Raw genomic sequence first — 23,426 nt, forward strand, 5'->3', positions numbered from 1 at the left:
CGTACAATGAAGAAAAACCCAGTGTGTAAGTAGCACCATACATAAATGAACCTCATCAACAGAGAGAGAATGAGTTGTGTTTGTATGTGCCGGAAGATTAGCTTAAAATACTCAGTTTAAGATATTCAAGATAAGCTTTTCTAAAACACCTACGTTTCAGGCACTTTGACTAAAATAGTCTGATTGATTTAAAACGTTGTTTTCAAAGAGGACCCCAATTAACTGCATAAAAAAAAATATTACTGTATTTGTAAATAAAGAGTATAGATGACAAACACCATCTTAGAAGCAGTGTATCCCTCGTACGCAAAAAGGGAAGGGGAAGAGCTGTTCTATCAGGGTGCTTGCTATGACACAGCCACAACATCTAAGAGCAAAGTGTATGTTTTCTTCCTTTAGAACTCTTGCTCTTTTTGTCAGTTTAAATGAAATCATTAAAAGACTAGGGTTGAAATCCTGTCTGGGAGTAAAGGTAAAGAACCCCTGGACAGTTAAGTCCAGTTGAATTCGACTATGGGGTGTGGCGCTCATCTCGCTTTCAGGCCGAGGGAGCCGGGGTTTGTCGGCAGACAGATTTTCAGCATGTGGCCAGCATGATTAAATTGCTCCTGGTGCAATGGGACACCGTGACGGAAGCCAGAGCGCATGGAAACACTGCTTACCTTCTGGCTGCAGCAGCAGTAGTAGTAGTAATAATAATAATAATAATAATAATAATAATAATACAGTGGTGCCCCGCAAGACGAATGCCTCGCAAGACGGAAAACCCGCTAGACGAAAGGGTTTTCCGTTTTGGAGGTGCTTCGCAAAACGAATTTGCTATGGGCTTGCTTCGCAAGACGAAAATGTTTTGCGAGTTCCTGCGGGGGTTTTTTCCCTCCCCCCCTTTTCCCCAAGCCGCTAAGCCGCTTAACAGCTGATCCACTAAGCCCGCTAAGCCGCTAATAGCCTTTTAGCAGCTAATCCGCTAATCCCTTAAGCCTTTAATAGCCGCTAATAGCGCTAATAGCGCTAATCTGCTAAGACGCTAATGGGCTTGCTTCGCAAGACGAAAAAAACCGCAAGACGAAGAAACTCTCGGAATGGATTCTTTTCGTCTTGCGAGGCACCACTGTAGTAATAATAATAATAATACTTTATTATTTATACCCCGCCCATCTGGCTGGGTTTCCCCAGCCACTCCCAACAGAATATTAAAAGCACAATAAAACACCAAAAATTAAAAACTTCCCTAAACAGGGCTGCCTTCAGATGTTTTCTAAAAGTAAGATAGTTGTTTTATTTCCTTGACATCTGATGGGAGGGCGTCCCACAGGGACTGGTTCCCGCGGCCTGGTTCCCTGTAACCTCACTTCTTGCAGTGAGTGAACCACCAGAAGGCCCTCGGAGCTGGACATCAGTGTCCGGGCAGAACAATGGGGGTGGAGACACTCCTTCAGGTATACTGGGCTGAGGCTGTGGTACCAATTTATCTACTTGTGGTGGCAAGCTTTCAAACTGCAGCTGGGACAAAGCAATGGGAGCTCACCCCGTTGCGTGGATTCAAACTGCCGACCTTACAATTGGCAAGCCCAAGAGGCTTGGTGGTTTAGACCGCAGCGCCACCTGCATCCTTATCTGGGAGTAAGCTCTATTGAACTTATTTCAGATTAGAAATGCTCAAGTAAAACTAGAGCAATGACAAAATAAAATCAGTAAGATGAACTGATTAAATTTCTTTGCTATAATGACAGTCCCAGTAATTACTGTAAGCAGGAACTGCGCAGATATAAAATTTTCATTATGTAAAGGTCACTGAACTGTATAAAGCTATTTCTTTTTTTCTTTCATATAATTTTTATAAAATTTTCTGTTTTACAATTTAAAATACTCATTTTACATCCTTAAGGTATCAGTGGCTTCTCTTCTTCTCTTTCCATGGTTCATTTTACATATCATAAATCCCTGGATATTTTACAAAAACTGTACCATTCAGGATTCCATTATTGCATCCATCCAAACCTCTTTGCACTGCTGAATTTATCTTAATGCTGCCAGCGTTTTCAGCTGTACACAATTATTTCCCATATATTCAATCAATGTTTTTTAATCTTCTTTAAATGTATGTTCTTCTTGTTCTCTTAGTCTACATGTTAGTCTGCAAGTTGAGCGAGGTCTCAACCAAAGAAGAATGGCAACTTAAGTTGACAGAATATGCAGACTATATAAAGCTATTTCAAACTGAAGCTTGCTTTTTATACTAGCATCTGTTAGTAACAGTACACATATCCAGGTATCAACACAGGGGTGTTCAAAATCAATGATGACTTTACATGAAACACAAGCGCTGTGTAAAGGCATACCTCAAATTCATGGTGATTCCAGGAGATGACATTAGCACTGCCAAGTTCTCTGTCGATCTGAAATGCCCGCATCTCAGACTCCAGGGTATCTCTTAGTTCTTCCCGCGTTTTGAAATTCCAAATCAAATTGGATCTAGCATGATCTTGGAGAAATCTTAATACAGAAACACATGGGAAGCAGATTGTGTGTAGCATTTAACTACATGTTATGGGGGGGGGGGAATTAAGTTTCTGAATAAAATTTAAAGCACCCACCCACTGGTAACAGTACTGGAAAGTATCAAACTAGCAACCGTGACCCACCAAGGACTAAACTAATATGTACTATGTAGTATATTCTGCTACATGTATTTACAGATCTGAAAACTGCTCAGCAAATTAGCATTCAAGCTAGCCAGATGCCACTCTATACCAGCTACAGTGGTACCTCCGTATACATCTGCCCCGTCCAGCATCCATTTCGGTGGACGTCCGCAGCAAACAAGGAAGGGCTTACTTCCGGGTCCGCCAGTCACGCATGCGGAGAAGCGCTAAATTGCGCTTCGCACATGCGCAGAAACACAAACCGCTCCACGTGTGTGCGCAGAGTGGCGCTTTGTTGAGCGCACTTTTCGTTGAGCGTCTGGGGTTCTAGAATGGATCCTGGACTCAAAACAAGCTACCACTGTATAGTTTTAAAGCCAACTTAAATCAATAACTTGAATGTTTGAACAAATGTAAAATAATTTAAAACTTTTTGTAAAACGTTGCATTGCCCGCTTTTGGTGTTGTAAGGCAAGATATATATTAAAAAAGAAACATAAAGTATGTTTTCAAACTTGTAATCCACACGCTAACTAGCTCAGGATAGCAAGTAAATAATGCTGACAATCAGTTCAGGCAGTTTCAGTCCTTTTTATTGTATGTGTAGCTTTGGTGTAGTGGTTAAGAGCGGTAGATTCGTAATCTGGGGAACCGGGTTCTCATGTCCACTCTTCCACATGCAGCTGCTGGGTGACCTTGGGCTAGTCACACTTCTTTGAAGTCTCTCAGCCCCACTCACCTCACAGAGTGTTTGTTGTGGGGGAGGAAGGGAAAGGCTTTGAGACTCCTTCGGGTAGTGATAAAGCGGGATATCAAATCCAAACTCTTCTTAAAGTTACAAACTATGTGCTTAAAGTAATGCATGTTTAGGTGATGCATGTTTAATAGGAATTAAGGGCAACAATCCCCAGAACCACTTAATGATATTCCCCCTGCTGTGTTTTTAAAATGGCTTTACATCCTCCTTCTATAAAAGTGAGCATCTTTTTGAAACTTGAGGAAACCTCAAAAGGTTGCTTGCAACAAACCTCGGCCACTGCTATTTAAAAAAGCAGAGTGTGCATCCCATTGGCGCATGAGTATTCCTACCAAGGTGTCTCTAAATCTTCCTAAAGTACACTTCATTTCTGCAATGCGCATTTCACACAAAAGTGGCACTGCTCCAATTTCGATCTGACACGCAGTTCTAATCTATACCAAAATAGGGGGCGAGGGCCTGATCATTCCCCTCTCGACAACCTTCCAGGAGCCATACATGCTTTGGGGACGTGGAGTGGAGGCAGTGCTGGAGACAGAAGTGGGCAGCACAATGAATGCAGATTTTACCATTGTACAGTGGTACCTCGCAAGACGAATGCCTCGGAAGACGAAAAACTCGCAAGACGAAAGAGTTTTTCGTTTTCTGAGTTGCTTCGCAAGACGGATTTCCCTATGGGCTTGCTTCGCAAGACGAAACGTCTTGCGCCTTTTTTTTTAAACTGCCAATGCATTCCTATTGGAAACCGTCAATACACATTGGTGCTTTGCAAGATGAAAAAATTCACAAGACGAAAAAACTCGCAGAACGAATTAATTTCGTCTTGCGAGGCACCACTGTATCTCATTTTGACACACATTCAAACATCCCTCTCTATCCTCCATTCTGGCAAGCACAAGTCACTATCTGAGTTCCAGGCCACATTCCAGCCAGGCAATGGAGAAGCAAGGCCAGTGAAGATTTGTGACCGAGGGAGGGTTCAAAGGGCCAAAGAGAGGTTGCCCATCCCTGGGCTAAAGCAAAAGAATTGTACCTGTAATAGAAGAGATCCCAGTTTGCTTGTATTTTTATCCTTTGCCTTCGTTTCCTCAGTATGACTGGCTTTTGATTAACGTTCTGCAAAGGAAGATTTGTGAATCCAAAACTGTCAACACGCTGTGAGATGAGATCGCATAGATTCCAATAAACTGAACAAAAAGTTAAATGTGTTATGTTCTACTCCAAGACAGGTCTGTCTCGATGCTAAAAAGAGACACATTTTTCCTATCTTGTTAGAAAACAAGAATAAACAACTTTACAAGCATGTACCAAACATATAAAATTTCAGAGAGCAAGGGCCACTTGACTGTGACCTGGCTATCTCTTTGATTACACTTTACTGCCAATGAGTCCAACCTCATTGGATCAGGTACTGCGGGAACAATGCAATAAGACCACAACTGTGTTACAGAATAAATGTGCATGCAGGAAAGCCACATCTTTAGAGTGTTACCAAAATGAATGGGAATGACAAGACAATCATGCCTGTTAAATCTGGAATGGTGTAAATAGAACTGGACGGATGGGGTTTAAATTAGCGAGTAGAGGATTACTTCCTTGCAGAATGGAGACATAAAGGAGCAGCTCAGAAGAATGCAAGCCAAACTTGAACAAGAAATAGTTCAAACTAACGTATACAGACAGACAGGTCTACATGCCAGGTATAATTCAAGGCCATCTACACTCTACAGAAGGGAGTAAGGACTCAAGACTCACCATATTATTTCTGTCCTGGTAGTATTTGGGAAGTAGAAAGAAAAACAAAAGTTGAATTTTTAACAAAAGCTCCTCTCACATGTTTGAATACGTAGAATAATCATCTACAAGAAACCTTCCAAGGTAACTTCATCACAGAATAGAATCCTCAAATTCACCCCCAGATTCTACAGCCCATAAGTAGATAAACTCAGGACTATTTGGCAGTTAACAGTAAGGCAATGTAACGTAGCTCTGGAAAATCTAGCTACAGTCCCCATACCATGTGTTATCTACTAAGCAACTCAACAGAAAGACCACCTTTAAACCAAAACGGAAGCCATGCCCTATTGCTCTGTCACATAAAGTTTTAACGGCTATATAATTTGATGTGAAGCTAAGTAGTTTTTTTGGTCTTCATTTATTTCAGGTCAAGTGCTTTGGACAAAGTACTTGCATGCGATGCCCTGCAAAAGACGCATAATCCCTTATTCCCTGCCAAGTCAACAGCAAGTCAAATGACAAGCCCTCACACAACAAAATGAAAGCACATTTGACAAACAGGCCATTGCGATTTAGACTTCCGTTTGTCCGAGATGCCAAAGTGCAGAATGCCAGAAGAATCACAAGTAAACCAAATGCACAAAAGAATACTAAATAAAAGCATGGGAAAGCAGGATCCAGATCATAAGCCTGGAAAGAGGAATCCAAAAGGGAGCAGGGATCTAAATCACACCATTGCCCCTCCACACTTATCTAACCACCATTCATCAAGCACCACTAAAAGTACATTTGGCATCAAGGAAGAGTAACAAATTTTACCACCACGCAACAGGCACAAAAGGCTGTGAAACTTCACAATTACTACAAGAAGGAAAGTAGGAAAGAGGTAAAATGAATGGACAGCTTTGGTCCAATGTTACTGAAAGTATTAGGAAAGGAAGACCAGGTCATGCATTCTACAAGGAGCGTACCAGTTGCCCAAGCTCAAAAGGTGAAAGTATGGCAGGAGAACTGCAGAACTCACACTATTTTGACCTTCTTTTTTGAGACCACAAAGAACACTGATGTTCATTATGCAAGTCCAGTCATCACCTTTAATGGAGAAATCCTCTCCCCCACCCCTGCAAATTTCTCTTTGGATAAAAATGTATTTGGAACTTAATTAAATGCACAAAGATACCAATAAAATCAAAGCTAAGTCTTCTTCGTTAACGTTTCGGGTGGCACTATAAAAAAAAGCAGCATTGGTGCTCAAAGTAAAAAGGCAGAGGATTAAGCGTATTACCTCTTTCTGAGCTATCCCCATTTTGTCTCTCCAGTGCATCAATACTAAATCCACCTTCTCTTTGGCAAATTTTTCAACTTCTTTAGCAGCTTTTCCTGCAAGCCTTTGCCACTCCGGCACTTTATTAAATTTTCCGTATTGATCCTGCAGAACAAAGCTCATCGTTAATCCAAATTAATTTCACGGGAAATGTGAAATGAAACACTGAAATATGTTACAATGATTATATCCAAGGGTGCTTTGTCCTCAGATCATGCACCATGTAGGGCACTAAGCAACAACAATGCAAAGGAAGAGAATTCCAGCCTCTTAAAGGTGGAGCATGTCATACTTACATTTGCAATTTTTAAGTTATCCCTAATATGCATCCGGTCAGCATCTTTTTCAGGAACAGGGTCACTACTGTCCAGGTATAAGAGCAGGCCTGAGGGCTAAAACCACAAAAAAGCTTTAAGTTTCTTGAGTCGAAGAACATGTTTATTAACCAAAACGAGAGTGGTGCATGCTCTAGTTATCTCCTGCTTGGACTACTGCAATGCACTCTATGTGGGGCTACCTTTGAAGGTGACCCGGAAACTACAATTAATCCAGAATGTGGCAGCTAGACTGCTTACAGGGAGTGGCCACCGAGACCACATAACACCGGTCTTGAAAGACCTACATTGGCTTCCAGTACGTTTCCAAGCACAATTCAAAGTGTTGGTGCTGACCTTTAAAGTCCTAAACGGTCTTGGCCCAGTATACCTGAAGGGGCGCCTCGACCCCCATTGTTCAGCCCGGACACTGATGTCCAGCTCCGAGGGCCTTCTGGTGGTTCCCTCACTGCAAGAAGTGAGGTTACAGGGAATCAGGCAGAGGGCCTTCTTGGTAGTGGCGCCCGCCCTGTGGAACGCCCTCCCATCAGATGTCAAGGAAATAAACAACTACCTGACTTTTAAAAGACATCTGAAGGCAGCCCTGTTTAGGGAAATTTTTAAAGTTTTATCATGCTTTTAATGTTCTGTTGGAAGCCGCCCAGAGTGGCTGGGGAAAGCCAGCCAGGTGGGCGGGGTATAAATAAATTATTATAATTATATGTATTTTCCAGTAGGATATGAACCCAACTGAATTAAAAAGAGTTAGCTCTTCCAGAATGGGCTGAAGTCCTGTTTACCAGATAAGCTATGGGACTGATTCTCAGGCCTGCATTCTGGGCTTTCTACCTCTTTGGGTATCACTCACCATTTCCACACAATGTTTATTTTAATGCCTCCCCCCCCCCCCCCCCCAGAATTTTATAGCAGACAACAAACAATAAACCATGACTTATAGTGTGAATAAGCAGCAGGCTAATGAATGGGGCTCAATCATGCCCACCTGCTGGGCATCATGAGGCATCGGCTTAGTGTTGCATACAAACCAGGAAAAAAACTTGGCTTGTTTGGAGAGAAACAAACCACAAGAGCTGGTTCACACCCAACATTAAGCCGAGCCTCATAATTTGTTTCTCCCAGCTCTACGGAAGAGGAAACTGAGCAGTGTGCACGGGGCTTATTCACAATAAACCATGGCAAACTGTAACATGCAAACTGGTCCAGTATGTCATTTGATTTAGGATTTTTAAATATATTTTTCCTCCTTAGAGCTACACTGGACATGATTCCAGCTGGTATCCCCCCCCCCTAAGATAAATGGCCCTGTGCCATATCACAAACTGCTTTTCAAACCTTCTCAAAAGGTTTGACGTGAAGCATGTGGGACTATAAGTTTGAGGAAAAGCTCCAAAAACTCCTTCAGTGCACCAGGTCTTCTCTCTATTTGGGCTGGGGAGGGGGAAGACTTGCAGGGGATTTCATATACAGAGCAGAAATTAAGAGGCAACCCCAAGTCTCATCCACTGAAGCGTTCCCGAAACGTGATAGAACTTGTGGAGTGACACCTGCAGAGCTACAATTCAGAAAACCTGAAGAAAAACTATGCTTGTACACAAGTTTGTGTACATGCTTAAAGGATTCTCTAGATCATGGGTAGGCAAACTAAGGCCTGGGGGCCAGATCCGGCCCAATCGCCTTCTAAATCTGGCCCGTGGACGGTCCGGGAATCAGTGTGTACATGAGTAGAATGTGTGCTTTTATTTAAAATGCATCTCTGGGTTATTTGTGGGGCATAGGAATTCGTTATTTTTTTCTTTCCAAAATATAGTCCGCCCCCCCCCCCAAGGTCTGAGGGACACTGGACCGGCCCCCTGCTGAAAAAGTTTGCTGATCCCTGCTCTAGATCCACCATGAAATCTTCCATCAACATGTGTACATCCAAGCATAACATTTATTCAACACTGGTTTCTACACAGCCTACTTAAAGCATTTGCTGATTAGACAGAGCTGAGTCAACTACAAAACAGCACAAGCAAAATTAAGAATGACATTTAATGTAGACTCTTACCAAAATACGCTTCAACAAGTTTAACGCCGTTGCATTTTCAGCTGTCCAGAGGCCCACTAGATGCCTGCTCAGCTGCCTGGGAAACAGAGATTGAGAAATGTGCTACTTATTTGCTAGAAAATGATTAAACTTCAGACCATGTAATACGTTTCCTTGTTTTGCAGCTGCTGTTAAATATATGGAGTCTAACTCCCAACTTAACTGTATTTCTGCTATGCAGCCTACACTTCCTGAAGTCTTAGGGTAGACTACAAATAATTGTACTTAGATTGCAGACTTCTTAATGACAATTGTGACCACTGCTTATCTGTGGTTATTTTTCAAATTGCCATTACCACAGAACAGTGGTTTTCAGCATGTTCTCTCCAATAATTTTGCCTATTGATTTCTAACCTGCTACTGCTAGGCCTGCCACCTTCAATTCAGGTGGTCTACTCAGTGGTAGGGTGGGATGGGACAAACCGTTAGTGAGTCAGGTACTGTCTGTGCAGTGACCAGTTCGGAAGGGGCAGGTTATTCAATTAGGAGGTTATCATGCAAGATGAATGATTGCAAGCAAGCGACATAGACTTACCTATTCGTAAGCATCCTTTGATCTGTGCTTATTGTAAACATAGCAGTGTGCAAATGACGAGGTAAGGCACCTTCGCTGAGGGCAAGATCTTGCATTTTGGTTGCTATTTCTTTGTCTCCCTCCTTTGGAAAGACAGCAAGAGGATAATCATGAAAGAATCTTAGTTAAGGTGTTCTGCCTTTAGCTTGCAATGCCAAACAACGGAGTGTTTGGAATCAGAGATAATATACTGCTTTCACAGTGTAGATGGTATTTAAAATGAAGGTACTTTACAAAACTATGTGCTTTTTTTTTTTTACCTCTGCTACGTCCCTTGGCTACAGGGAGAACTGAAGAGTAGTTGGCTTTCATATTTTTCAAATAGAGAACGTGGCCATGATGTTTTATTCTGTTTTAATATTCTGTTGGGAGCTGCCCAGAGAGGCTGGGGAAACCCAGCCAGATGGGCGGGGTATAAATAATAAATTATTGTTATTATTACTTCTTTCTTCCAGGCTATTTCGGCACAAACTAATGTGCATTTGTTGGTGGCTGGGTAGGTTTTAGTTTTATGATAATATCTCCCTTTTGGAGTTAAATGATTTGCCTGTGGTTGCTATTTCTAAGGATGTTAGGTATTTAGGGTTGTTTAGGATTCAAAATTGAATTTTACTGAATTCATTGTATTTCATTCTGTGTGCTACCTAGAATTTATGAAGTTATACATATGTGTGTGTGTGTGAGAGAGAGAGAGAGAGAGAGAAATTCTCTGTATATTGGGTTTGGGATCCTTTTGGGGCTTATGGACACATTTCATTCATTTCAAATTTCAGAAGGGTGTTTCCTGAAGGTGATGAATCAAACCACCCAGTTGGCCAGTCTTACCTTTTTTCCTACTAAATGTTTAGTACAGTGTTCTTTCTCTAAGTTTCAGTAGTTTGGCTGATGTTCTTGCTGTTTTTCCAATTACAGTGGTACCTTGGTTTGCAAACAGTCTGGTTTGCATATGTTTTGGATTATGAACACATCAAACCCGGAAGTGTGTCCTGGTTTGCAAACTTTTTTTGGATTACAAACAAATGTTTTTCTGGAGGCCCCATTAGCAAAAGTACGCCTTGGGTTACAACCTGTTTTGGTTTACAAACGGACCTCCAGAACGGATTATGGTTGTAAACCAAGGTACCATTGTACTATTTTCGTTATTTGAGCTGAGTTATATAGCCTGCCTGTTCCTGTAGCTTGTCAGTCAAGAGATTGAAGTGATGGGTGTGTGTCTAATGGACAAAGAACAGTCTACGATTCCTGTCTGCAGCCACAAGAGAGCAGCATCGTCCACCATGTTGTGCACTCAACACCCCTGAGAAAACACCCTTAAGATGTGAGCCAACTGCTCCTTCCAAGCAGCTGAATGCAACTGTGCAATAAGTGGTAACAGAAAACTTTCTTCCTGGGAAAAAAAAGGCTTTGGATGCATGTCTGAGTAACTAAGCCATTCTCATTCCTATTTATAAAGCAGTAAAATATTACAAGATTGCATAGATGCATTACCTCTATTATTGCCTTCATAACCAATCCAGCTCCTTTCACAATGGCCATGGAAGGATGCTGCAAAACAAGTAATAAAAAGGAGTGTATGGATAGCAAAGTTGGTTAGAGCATGGTGCTGATAACGCCAAGATTGCAGGTTCGATTCCCATGAGGGACAGCTGAATATTCCTGCACTGAGGGGTTGGACTAGATGATCCTCAGGGTCCCTTCCAACTCTATGATCTATCATTATTACTTCCCACTACAGCATTAAGTGACCTGTTACAGTAAAGAATTTACAGTACTGGGACAGATTTAATACACAGATCTAGAACCACAGCTGTCATTCTGGCTCTTGCTACTTGTTGAGGGTTTTAATGGGTTTTCCAATCAAAAGCCTCTCTGCTCCAAAGATGGACCTGTTCCCATACAACAAAGTTCTTAGCCTACCAAAATGGGAGTTAGTAAAATAATGTGGGACAGCTTGCATTATATGTTATGGCAAACTACCATCATATGGTGTTAATTTCCCTCAAGAGTATTAGCTCAGTTCAACTAGCAGGAGAAACAAGCTGGAATCTTTGCTGTCTCCTTTCTTAACGTTAAACTCACCTGAAAGAGCTTGAAGAGGGTTCTCCCATTAGATGCAACCATCTCTAGTAACATATCAAACTGCTGCCCTTCCGTCGTCTCACTATATGGAGCACAGAGGGCAAAGGTAAGGAAGTCCAAAAGTGAACTGATAACTAGGGCACCTGTTCCATGTTCCTGAAATTGAAAAAGGAAGACCAGATATGTCAGATAAAGCAGCATGCAAAAATAGGTGAATATGCTTTTTTTAAAACTCTCGCTAAAATTGTCTTTGGCTTATGAGCTACAAAGTGGCACGCCTTTGCTATGTCTCACTGCCTCCACTTAAGTTTTCAAATACAACTGTGTATTCAACGGAGAGGCATGATCAGACCAAACCCAAGACGCAAAACTGAACATCCTTACAAATCTCTAAATTATCTAAACTGTAGGACCTCTGTCCCACATATCCACCCCACCCCCCACAAAACACAGAACCCTTTATTATTTGACAGATGTGAAATATTTACCACATGGGAATTAAATTTCTCCAGCAAGTTTTCCAAGAACTTCTTTGAAGAAAGAAGAGATGCTTTATTTAGTTGTTCTTGCCTCAGGTCATAATCATCATGCATAGGCTATGGATAAAAGATAGCATTTCATCAGAATGTAAGGCTCAAGCTAAATGGAAACATGTGCTAGCAGGAAATGCATAATAAAAATTAAAATGTTCATAGTTTGCCTTATTTGTTCCAAAATAACATAGATAGGGGATGCGGGTGGTACTGTGGTCTAAACCACAGAGTCTAGGGGTTGCCAATCAGAAGGTCGGTAGTTCGAATCCCCGCGACGGGGTGAGCTCCCATTGTTCAGTCCCTGCTCCTGCCAACCTAGCAGTTCAAAAGCACATCAAAGTGCAAGTAGATAAATAGGTACCGCTCCGGCGGGAAGGTAAACGGCGTTTCCGTGTGCTGCTCTGGTTCGCCAGAAACGGCTTAATCATGCTGGCCACATGACCCGGAAGCTGTATGCCGGCTCCCTTGGCCAATAAAGCGAGATGAGCGCCGCAACCCCAGAGTCAGTCACGACTGGACCTAATGGTCAGGGGTCCCTTTACCTTTCACATAGATAGGCTATGCTCTTGGGAGGTCATATATCAAGACAACATCCATTCTTTAAATGAGATACACTGCAATATCCTACTTGCTAAAACGATGGTTCTTATAACATCAGAAAATCTACATAAGCTAAAACAAGTCGATCAAGCTTCCTTGTGTAACTAAGGCTCTCCGCCCTTTACTCCTCCCCTGCTCCACCATCAAGGATCACATAATCCCCACACCCGTAAAGGAAGGAAGAAAAAGCTTCTTGCTCCCCTAACATGGTCCCCACCATTGATTGATTAGGTATATAGTTTTTAGCCTTGGGGAGAGCTGAATAGGCAGCTACCTGTTTATCACTCAAAACCTGTACTGATGGGGTTCAGATAAAGCTATACAACTCCACATAGTGCTGCTTCTTCCTATGGAGGCTATGACATTATAGGAATTATAAACCATCAAACCAAGAAAATAAATATCCTATTTTAGCTTACTCGTATTACGAGTACTCACACACATGAGGGCACATAGCATATCAATGGAAGCGTGAGTTACTCCATCATTGTTCCTTTTAAGAGCTTTCACGACCTTCACTCCCAGGCGCTCTCGAAACCTTTCAAAACATAGCAAAGCATCAGATCGAATACTGAAATAGTAGCAGTATTTTGACAAATATCAAAAGCCCTGACTTAAAATGTATGTAAATAAACACTCAAGCATAACTGACAGCAGCATATTTGGGGAACAGTAAACTTGAACATTACTAAAAGTTCAGTCAATTACTTCTCTTTTTAGATTTTTCAAAATTATTCATGAAAGCTCGATGATATGGCGTAGTAGTTGTGGACAGTATAACTGCCAGTAAAAAGAAAAGCTTCTAATAAGCTACAGCTAAATAATTGCTGCCAAGAATAGAAGGAAAAACAAGCGCATCGAGACCTTGTCTGTCACGGGAAATGAATTACATGGCTAAGTGCAACTGAGCTGCCAAACTGTGTTTGAAGAGCAAAGTTTAAGAATAGTAAAAGCTGGGGATCAATGGCTGGACCTGGGAACACAAAAAGCTGTAGCATTACTGAGCGTAATGCATTTGGTCAGCAATCTGGATGGGAGGCCACTGAGAGGCCCATAAAAGATCAGGTGGTGCTTTTTATTTAACTAATAAAGTCATCAGGTGTCCTGAAACCCCCAAGCACAATAAAAGTAAACAGATGTGCAGAAGCCAAAAGGAAAAAAAAGCACTAAACCTTCAGTACATTTTTAGATTTGATCCAGTGATTATTGGAAAGGGTAACAGTTTTTCCACCTGCTTCTGCACCTTTTAATAGATACACATAACTGTGTGCATGCTTGCAGCACTAGGTACATAAACTTCACTCTTAAGATATTTGTAATTACTGCTGTACAGAGCTTGTAGTTTAAACTTGTAGTTTAAAATGAGTGAAAAACTTGAGGGCTGTTTCCAAGATGCCATCCTCCTTTAACTGTAGTTAAATAACCCAGCACTATCCATACATTGTTGGCATCCGCCAGTCTTGGGAAACAATGGAGGAATGTGCTGTTGGGGATGAAATCAAATTGTTGGCAAGTAACAGTGCCTGCTGGGGCTGTAGAGACTGATATGGGAGAGACATGTTTTGTTGCAACTGGGGCAGATAAAGGCATTTGGTTGTGCTGCTTTCATTCTGTGGACATAACCAAGCCAGCACAGACGTCGCTGAGACAAGAGTTTGAAAATATTGGGAATGTGGGCTTGGGAGAGCGCATCTGTTTGAGACGCCTGCCACGTGATGCCCCAAATCTCCCTGACACAGTGCATGTGGAAGGCATTGAGATGTCGTTGTGTGTGGTTGTTGTCCACAATTTGCTTCCATAAATCAGCATGCTCAACATGCAATCTTCATCTTCGTACTGGTCATTAGCATCACTTTCTCCCAGACCGCCTTTGGAGAGGTGAGCCAGTGCCACACCTGCCTTGCAAATACACCTGTCCAGCTCAGTGTTGATGGAGATCTTGCTCGTTATGGTGGAAACCAGATAGACAAAACTGCCTAACGCCTCAAGAGTGTGGTCACCAGTGCTGATGCACGGGGTGCTGGTGACATCCTCACACAGGATGTTGATGGTAAGGCTGAGCTCTCTGCAGGCTTGGGCAAAACTGTCTATACATACATCACTGATAATACGTACTGAGATCAGCTAACAATAGTGAAGAGCAAAGCAAGGGAGATGGGACAGTGACAGCAGTATTGATGTTGCTTTGCAGAAACCATTGTGGAAGACTCAAACTTCAGAATTGGGCTCAGAACATAAATAAGTCACAGACTATTACAGGGTTGCTGCTGAAAGCCTACCTTGGAAGTTGAGTGAAAGCAAGGAATCCAGCTTTGGATGCAACTAATCTCCTAACGGCTTGGAATTGGCTTTCAAGCTCTGCAGTTGATGCTGTCATGTCACCCTCTTGCGAGAGCAACGCCGTTATGGCATTGTTGATTAGCTTCTCTTTGTTTTCTGAAAACAAGCCCTGAAGGAAGGCGGAAAGGTGTTAACCCTCTGGACAGGAGCAGAAGAGAAAATGTGTAGAAGAATGACTTTTTAACTTACATCTTGTGTCACTGCATGCAGAACTCCACTATAGGAAATGTTGGAGTTGAACCTAAAAACAGCATCTGCAAAGTTGCCATCTGCAACAGGACAGGCATGGATATAAGTGTCAGGCAGACTGATATTGCAGCATGTCAGAGCAGCTTGCTTTGCAAAAAGCTTGCAACGCACTCTTTTCAAATATTAGAAACCGAAAGCAGAAGACTTACTTGGAGGTGCTGCCAAGAACCTGAGATGAAGGCTTTCGACTTCCTCTTCCACGGGCATACTCAACAAGCCCCACCGCTGCCCCTTGTCCGTTGGTGTCATTTTCACACAGACATCCCTATTTCCAGAGGCTCTTACTCCATCCAGCAAACTGGCTAACAATGAGTCCCTAGGAAAATTGTCCCAACAATTAGCTTTTCCAGCCAATGATGCTAAGCGTGCTTATAAGAATACAAGAACCTACACATTTCATTCTGCTAAAGATTATACAGGGCAAGTGCTGCAAACACAGAATTTACTTTAATTTGTAGACTGCCCTTCATCCAAAGATCACACGGCAGTTCACAACGTAAGAATGCCGCGTAATAGGAAGTTTTAACTGGATAGTCCTTTTAATATACTCTAGCCTGTATCATGGCACTGCAGGGGGTGACTTGAGGGAAAGGAAAGTGACTAAGGCAACATGTTGACATATGGAAACCTGATAACTAGCTTGTGATTAAGTGAGAGGGAAACTGTGGTTTAATGAATAGCTTTCTGGAAAGGTAATAGGAGAAACAACAATACATTTCCCATATCATCATCATCATCTGCACTAATATGCAGAGATGGGGAATAAAACTGATAGGTTTAGGTGAGACATTTTCCAGTGAGTCCTTTAAGTATTTTTAAAACTCAGTAAGGACAAAAGCCTACCTGCATATCACATTTTTACTGGTAATTCAGCCCTGCCATTCATTGCCTTGTGTATCTGATTTTTCTATTTTTCCTTCTGGGATAGAACTGGATTCTTTAAAAATACAAACAAACAAACAAACAAACAAACCCTAATGGCTATTCCTACCTACCTATACCTATCCGTTGGGAAACTTATTTCAGAATCCTATTTGAATCCTCTGTAGTTTTTACAGGGTTTGATGTCAAGAAGCTACTGTATTCCCTCCCAGAGGTGGCATAAGCTTAGAATGAATCAAATGTAAATGCGGCATTGCGACCTGGTTGTAGGAGTGAAACTAACTATGTAAGCACTGCGTGGTTTACCCAAGACATGCCAGTAAAGAACAACCGTTCAAGAACTGTTTAAAAATACCTCTCTGTTGAAGAATATTTTCGGATTTGTCCCTTGATAAACTCTATGGTAAAAAGCTGTGGATTTTCAGAATCGCACACAAGCGCAAATACCTTTAAAGAAAGAGTGTATCAAACAGGTTGTCATTATTCTGCACACTGTATTTAAATGACACACTCAAAGTTTCAGTATTGTAAACGACATACTCTTTGTTTTTTCTACATCCCACTATGGTTGCATTTGAGCTGGTTACAAATCTTGTTGTGTAAACTTCAGATTTTAATAGATGTACAACAGTAGATTTAGATAGCTTAAAGGTTACTATTCCCTCCCACCCCATCCAAAGCTCTAAACAAGTTTCCGCCCTACCTCTCCTAAGGGTTTCAGTGTTGCAATATTGTAGGTTGCTGGGTCCCGTTCCACTAAGCACGTTTCTGTAAGAGCCAATATCCTTTTCACTGGTTCCTTTTCAACAAAAAACAAAAATAAAGGGAAGAGGCTTAAATTCAAATTTCTATAGTCACAGACACCAAATAAGATTGGGTCGCCATGTTCCCAAGTTCAAAAACCCAAACACCCCCCCCCCCATTACACACATTTGGGACACACACACACAAACACCATCCCGCATCTCTGTCGCCTGCCTTACTTTTGCTATCTTTGGCTTACTGCTCACAAACAATGCAAGGTGTGAGGGCGCTGGGCTTGTCCCTAGTCTCTGCTTGTCCCTAGTCTGAAGAAGCACGCCCAGTGCCTCACTGGAGAAGCCACTGATGCCACTGCCACCAAAGGCCGCCTGGCGAGTCCACTGCCTGAACCAGATCGCAGAGGCCCTCTGCGATCTGCTGCGAGCACTGGGCCTGCTTCTTCTCGGCACATCCCTAGTCTGCTCGGAAGCTGGTGCGAGCTGAGATGAAGCAGCCACAGCGCCTTGCTGGAGGAGCCGCCAAGGGCCACCTGGTGAGTCACCAGCTGGGGTTGCCTTACGTCTGGTTTTTCCCAGGCATTTGACTGATTTATGGAAATTCTGCCCGGAAGTTACTGCCACCCGCCGAATCCCAGATATGTCTGGGAAAAACCGGATGCATGGCAATGGTAAAGTAAGAGATTTCACATTTGGGGGCAATTTTCTTCTGGTAGCAAGTAATGTCGATTGCTATGATTTGGATCCAGACTCGGCCATAACTAACAGCAGGCTTCCAAGTGTTTTGGACTATCAATCCCATTAGTCCTGGTCAACACAGCTGATGAGCGTTGTAATCCAATATATCTACAGGGCATCAGGATGGAGAAAGCCTGTTAGTTTCCATGGGTTTGTTCTAAGTATGACCAAGCCTTGATTCAACCCAATGGCCATGATCCTATTGCTTACCCCCTCTCCCCATAGGAACATACCCAGACCCTGAGATCATCTTCTGAGGCCCTGTCCTCACATCTCCTCCATGGGAGAGGTCCTGAGGGTGGAAACATGCGCATGGGACTTTTCTATAGTGGATTCCCATTTGTGGAATGCTTTCTCCAGGGAGGCTTGCCTCACACCTTCATTATACAGTGGTGCCTCGCAAGACAAAAAGAATCTGTTCCGTGAGTCTCTTCGTCTAGTGGTTTTTTCGTCTTGCGAAGCAACCCTATTAGCGGATTAGCGCTATTAGCGGTTTAGCGGCTATTAGCGGCTATTAAAGGCTTAAGGGATTAGCGGATTAGCTGCTAAAAGGCTATTAGCAGCTTAGTGCCTTAGAAAAAGGGGTTGGGGAGTGAAAAACCCCTTCAAGAATCGCAAGACATTTTCGTCTTGCGAAGCAAGCCCATAGAGAAATTCGTCCTGCGAAGCGCATTGAAAAACGGAAAACCCTTTCATCTAGCGGGTTTTCCGTCTTGCGAGGCATTCGTCTTGCGGGGCACCACTGTACATCTTTAGGTGCCAGGCGAAAAAGTTCCTCTTCAACCAGGCCTTTGGCTGATTAACATTCTATGCCCCTTTCATAAATGTGTTTGTGGGAGGGCGGGGGTTATTGGTCTGTTTGGTTCTTGTTCTTAATATGCATTTGTGCTTTTGTTTTGCATTTACGCTGTGAACTGCCCTCCGGATGAAGGGTAGTATACAAATTAATTGTATAATTTTAAAAAGTGGGTACAAATGACCCAGAAAGGGTGATGTTTTAATCTCGACAGTACCACCAACGTTCATTATGTGACTCAGGAAAAAAAAATATCCTAGAATGAATGGCAATTGCCAATCTACCTTAAAATATATAAAAAAGAAGGAAGCTCGGTTCTTTCCATTTGGGGGAAAAAACACATAATCAAAGTCTAAGTGTAACTGATCTTTTAATTAACAATTTTGATAGAATTTCTAAATTTTTATTCATTCGTTCATTTAATTTGTATACTGCCCTTCATCCATAGATCTCTGGGTGGCTCACAGCATAAAAATACAAGCTAAGAACAAAAACAAACTGAACCAATAATATTAAATCTAATTAGATGCATGATAAGCAATAGTTACAGGCAATGCATAGAACAACTGCATCATGATACTATGTCTGCTGCCCCCATATTTTACTATTTGATGTTAAAAAGCAACAGCTCCTTAGTTAATGCAAAGGGCATGGCCTAACCTAATGCAACTTTCACTTTTCCCCTTGAAGCTTGAAATACTACGGCACACCACCATCTTCTGTGGAAACAATTCTCAAATGTAGTGGGACACGGATGGATGGCTGCCATCCACAAAAGAGCAAGTAAAGCCCCATGGACTTACTTAACTAGTTTTCTCTTCTTTGTATCCTAGCCATCTGATGTGTCAAAAATTTATTTTTTTAAAAAAAAATAATTTTAAGGGTAACACAAGGTTGCATACTAATAGTTGTGCACATTCTTTATAGAAGTCGTACATATTCACACAAAGAAGCACACAATTCAAGTTCCAGAAAGGATTCCCCCCACCCCCACCCCAAGTTCAGGACTCAAATAACGTATTCACATTTTTAAGCCTTACCGAATGCCTAGGAGATATCTTTTGGACCACAAACTCGGCTAAAGAAGTAATAGATTCATCATTGCTGTATTTTCCAAAGCGAAGCGTCAAATACTGCTCAAATTCCAAAGGTTCCTTCCTTATCCTCAAGGAAATGCCAACATAGTTGCCAGCATGTTCTATTGCACTTTTAATAATTTCTTCCCTTTGCTCAGAAGCAAACAAATGCTGAAAAATTCAAGAGACTTCAGTAAGTTCCTAAGAGCTACAAAAGTGAATACAACAGAATTTGTAGAACTGAACACAATGAATAGCGATTAGTATGAAATAATTCACAGCTTATCATCTTCTCTCAACTGTCCGGTCACCAGCTGAACGAAAGAATCAAAATATCCAAGAGCCATCAGTGCATAACTGTGTTTTGCTAAGGATCAGTTGTATTTTCTAGCTCAAACACCTGGGCAATTATGCACAATGCAACCACACTTAGAATACACCTAAAAACACCTCTACAGCTGGAAAACATGCAGAAAAGAGCAACCAAAAAGACTGAGAGGAAGTGACAACTCTCTTATGAGAAAAGGCTACAAAAATTGGGGCTTTTTAGTTTAGAAAAAAAGGTGAATAAGGAGGGACATGAAGGAGGTGCATACGATTATTCACAGGGTGGAGAAGAGGTTTTTCTTTATCAAGATACCAGGACACAGGGTCATTCAATAAAGCTGAATGTTGAAAGATACAGGATAGGAAAATGGAGGTGATTCTCTGCACAACACACAGTTACACTTTCTGTCCTTGTCAAATGAACCAAATCTACTGAATTCAAGGTTATTGGTGTCTTGATTTAGGCATAGGTGAAGTTGTAATGTTAGGATACTTACTAGTCTACTAAATCCACCATAAAGTATACAAAAGCCTCCAGCACAATCAGACAGATCAACAAATCCTTCAATATTTCTGTAGTCATAAGAACATAGGACTTTGTTTGTTGCAGGATCAATCTGGTCAATGCCTCCAGGAGTGACTTCTAGAATTACAGGTTTTCTTGTGTCACTCCAGTGATGCTTATAACAGTTGTATCTCTGTGAAAAGGAAGTGGTAGGTAAGGACACGGAAGGGATACACACACACACACAAATACAGTATCACAACTAAGGGGAGCAGTTGCTTAATGTGAAAGCAGACGAACAGAAGTCTAAAAATATTTTCTGAGCACAGCTAGCCATACGGTTAACTATATTTTCAGTGCTGCAAATCCAACAAGCACATTGGACTCTCTTCATATACTGCATTCCTGCTACAAAGATTACAGGTGTGTAAGAAGCAACATTCAATACATCTATAGATTGCTGCACACGGCTCATCATTTGATTCTATTATATGCAGTATGCATAATAATATATTTAAAAACCCGCATTAAAAGTGGTTTCTGTGAACATGTAAAGGTAAAGGTAAAGGGACCCCTGACTGTTAGATCCAGTTGCAGACGACTCTGGGGTTGCGGTGCTCATCTCGCTTTACTGGCTAAGGGAGCCGGCGTACAGCTTCCAGGTCGTGTGGCCAGCATGACTAAGCTGCTACTGGCGAACCAGAGCAGCGCATGGAAATGCTGTTTACCTTCCCGCCAGAGTGGTACCTATTTATCTACTTGCACTTTGACGTGCTTTTGAACTGCTAGGTTGGCAGGAGCGGGGACCGAACAACGGGAGCTCACCCTGTCGCAGGGATTCGAACCGCCAACCTTCTGATTGGCAAGCCCTAGGCTCTGTGGTTTAGACCACAGCGCCACCCGCGTCCTGTGAACATGTACAAGCTGTGAAATACTATGTATGAACGCCATTGTCACATAGAACAAGCTACATGAAAATTTCACATTTCCCACTCAAATGCTTTTTTTTGTTTTGTTAGTTGGCCATATAAAGGTATTGCCTAAATATGCATTTTGGATTCCCTCTCCACCACCCCCACGGGCCAACACACCTTACTTTTAAAATGTTTTGCGACACATAAAAGACTGCTCTTACTAACATGAATTAGTGATGTTCTATTCCAAAAAAGATGAGCAATTTAAGGCGGATTTCAATACTGTGAAACATGGCAATGAGTTGCATTCGCCAAGAAGGAAATGCAACCTTAAATTGCTTCATAAAATTAAGCAGAAAAATACTAAAGTTCCTTTTCTCACACATAAGCTAAGTAAAAATGGCAGGAAGTAAAAGAAACTCTTATGCTGTTCATAATTTTGAAAGAAACACATGGTGTACGCTACTGTAAAATCAATTGACATCTGTAGAAAATAGTTACAAAGAAAGTTAGATATTTCTGACTTCAGCCTTATGCTACACTTACCAAGGCAACACTGTAAAAACCACACACTATTCAAGCATGCACTTTAAGAAGGCTACTAACGTTCACAAATCTATGGGTGGTCATTTTTATTTCAATTTCATTCAGTGCATAGATTTGACAAGAGTACCAAAATCTGTCAAGTCACAAGGCAGGAAGGATGTCAGTCTGAGGTAATTCCATATGTTGAAACTTGAACGACTCTAACTCAAAACATTTCTAGCAGATTATTCCCATTACAATTAATTCAAGAAATGAGTAGAACATGAAAAGAAGACACAATGCCCATAAAGGTAAAGAGTCATTTTAAAAGTCATTTTAATATTTCTATTCCAACTTCTGATCAAACGATCCTGAATGCCGTTAACGCAATTTAAAAGTTACCCAGTTCCCTCAAGTCTTCCAATGGGTGGCAATGGACAAAATTACCGTACTTTTCCATGGATAAGACTAGTTTGTTTGTTTTTACTGAAAAATAATGTTAAAAAAGGGGGTGTAGTCTTATACACAGGAGCAATCACTCCCATTTTCTTAATTCTGAGTCCCCAAAAATAGGGGGAGTCTTATACATGGGGGCGTCTTATAGACGGAAAAATACGGTACTTTCCCCCTCACTATTGCAATCCCAAATCAGCTGGAAGTTGAGAGAAGAGTTATTTCTAGCAGGCAGGCAGGCCTGCAATTGCTCCTTCCTTCGCCAAAGGCTGGAGCCAGTCTAGTCTCCGCCTTACCATGATGCACTTCCTGGCCCTTGAACATCCAAATGGTGCTTGTTTTTCTGGCTGACAGCAAAGGCCAAAGTCCCTTCCACAGTCCCAGGGCACTGAGTTACACACAGTGTATAGAAACACACACAAAGCACATTTACTAGCCAATTTGGAAATGGGGGGAAAGTATTTCCCCACTCCAATTAAAAGACCTGTAAATGCCTCAGCCTTCAAGGGAAGCAAAATTTTAATAAAAACAAGGTTGGTTTGTTTTTAACCAAAAAAATGTGACAAAAGATACTTGCCCTTCCTGTGATTTTTCCTTCAGCAAAATCAGTTCTAAATCTCTGGGGCAGAAAAGAGGGAGGGGAGGAAAAAAAATAGAATGAGCGGTAAGCACACCAAACAAGTTTCCGTAAACTATTTTGCAGATAATTCAAGTTCAAGCACATCAAACTGGACCCCTCAGCTCACAGAAGGGCTATTTCATACTTCATACTTCATTCTAGCTAATGGGTTTTATCTAATGAATTCATCTGGTTTGTGCAAGAACTTCTGCCTTTACACCAGAGGTTCCTACATTTTAGTGTATTTTTCATCTTTGTTGGAAGCCGCCCAGAGTGGCTGGGGAAACCCAGCCAGATGGGCGGGGTACAAATAATAAATTATTATTATTATTCTATCCCTCTTCTTCCCTGTGTGCCCCCAAATCCTCTCTGGGGATTCCCCATACACTCCATAACAGATTGGGGGTCATGGCATGAAGCAGAGGTCGGCAACCTAAGGCCCATGGGCCGGTAGCGGTTCACGGGGTTCATCTATCCAGCCCTGACGCCCCCAACTCTTACCAGTGCGGTATAGTGTGGCGTGGCATGGGGACAGACTTACGGGTTGATGGCGCCTGTGCACTCCGCCGGCCTG

At 41.9% G+C, this 23,426-nt stretch overlaps 1 protein-coding gene across 3 annotated transcripts in view; it reads right to left on the reverse strand.

Annotated features, from left to right (window-relative positions):
- DNAJC13 (DnaJ heat shock protein family (Hsp40) member C13) overlaps positions 1-23,426 on the reverse strand; it is a 66,003-nt gene that overhangs the window by 32,319 nt on the left and 10,258 nt on the right. For 2 of the 3 annotated variants that reach the window (XR_014503337.1, XM_083404632.1), the window contains exons 5-23: positions 22,811-22,852; positions 20,334-20,534; positions 19,474-19,680; positions 16,845-16,940; positions 16,497-16,588; positions 15,409-15,575; positions 15,200-15,279; positions 14,950-15,119; positions 13,109-13,208; positions 12,026-12,133; positions 11,538-11,693; positions 10,947-11,003; positions 9,420-9,541; positions 8,846-8,921; positions 6,760-6,855; positions 6,425-6,568; positions 5,158-5,172; positions 4,436-4,518; positions 2,343-2,496 (exon numbers count right to left, since the gene is read on the reverse strand). Coding sequence is in view for 2 of the 3 variants with exons in the window: in XM_083404632.1 (XP_083260758.1) it covers positions 2,343-2,496; positions 4,436-4,518; positions 5,158-5,172; positions 6,425-6,568; positions 6,760-6,855; positions 8,846-8,921; positions 9,420-9,541; positions 10,947-11,003; positions 11,538-11,693; positions 12,026-12,133; positions 13,109-13,208; positions 14,950-15,119; positions 15,200-15,279; positions 15,409-15,575; positions 16,497-16,588; positions 16,845-16,940; positions 19,474-19,680; positions 20,334-20,534; positions 22,811-22,852 (2,166 nt within the window). In the remaining variant the exon portion in view is untranslated. The remainder of the gene's footprint in view (positions 1-2,342; positions 2,497-4,435; positions 4,519-5,157; positions 5,173-6,424; positions 6,569-6,759; positions 6,856-8,845; positions 8,922-9,419; positions 9,542-10,946; positions 11,004-11,537; positions 11,694-12,025; positions 12,134-13,108; positions 13,209-14,949; positions 15,120-15,199; positions 15,280-15,408; positions 15,576-16,496; positions 16,589-16,844; positions 16,941-19,473; positions 19,681-20,333; positions 20,535-22,810; positions 22,853-23,426) is intronic. The other variant, XM_083404633.1, reaches the window with a different exon arrangement.

This window comes from Podarcis tiliguerta (genome assembly GCF_965153285.1).
Source record: "Podarcis tiliguerta genome assembly, chromosome: 12".
Taxonomy (NCBI): domain Eukaryota; kingdom Metazoa; phylum Chordata; class Lepidosauria; order Squamata; family Lacertidae; genus Podarcis; species Podarcis tiliguerta.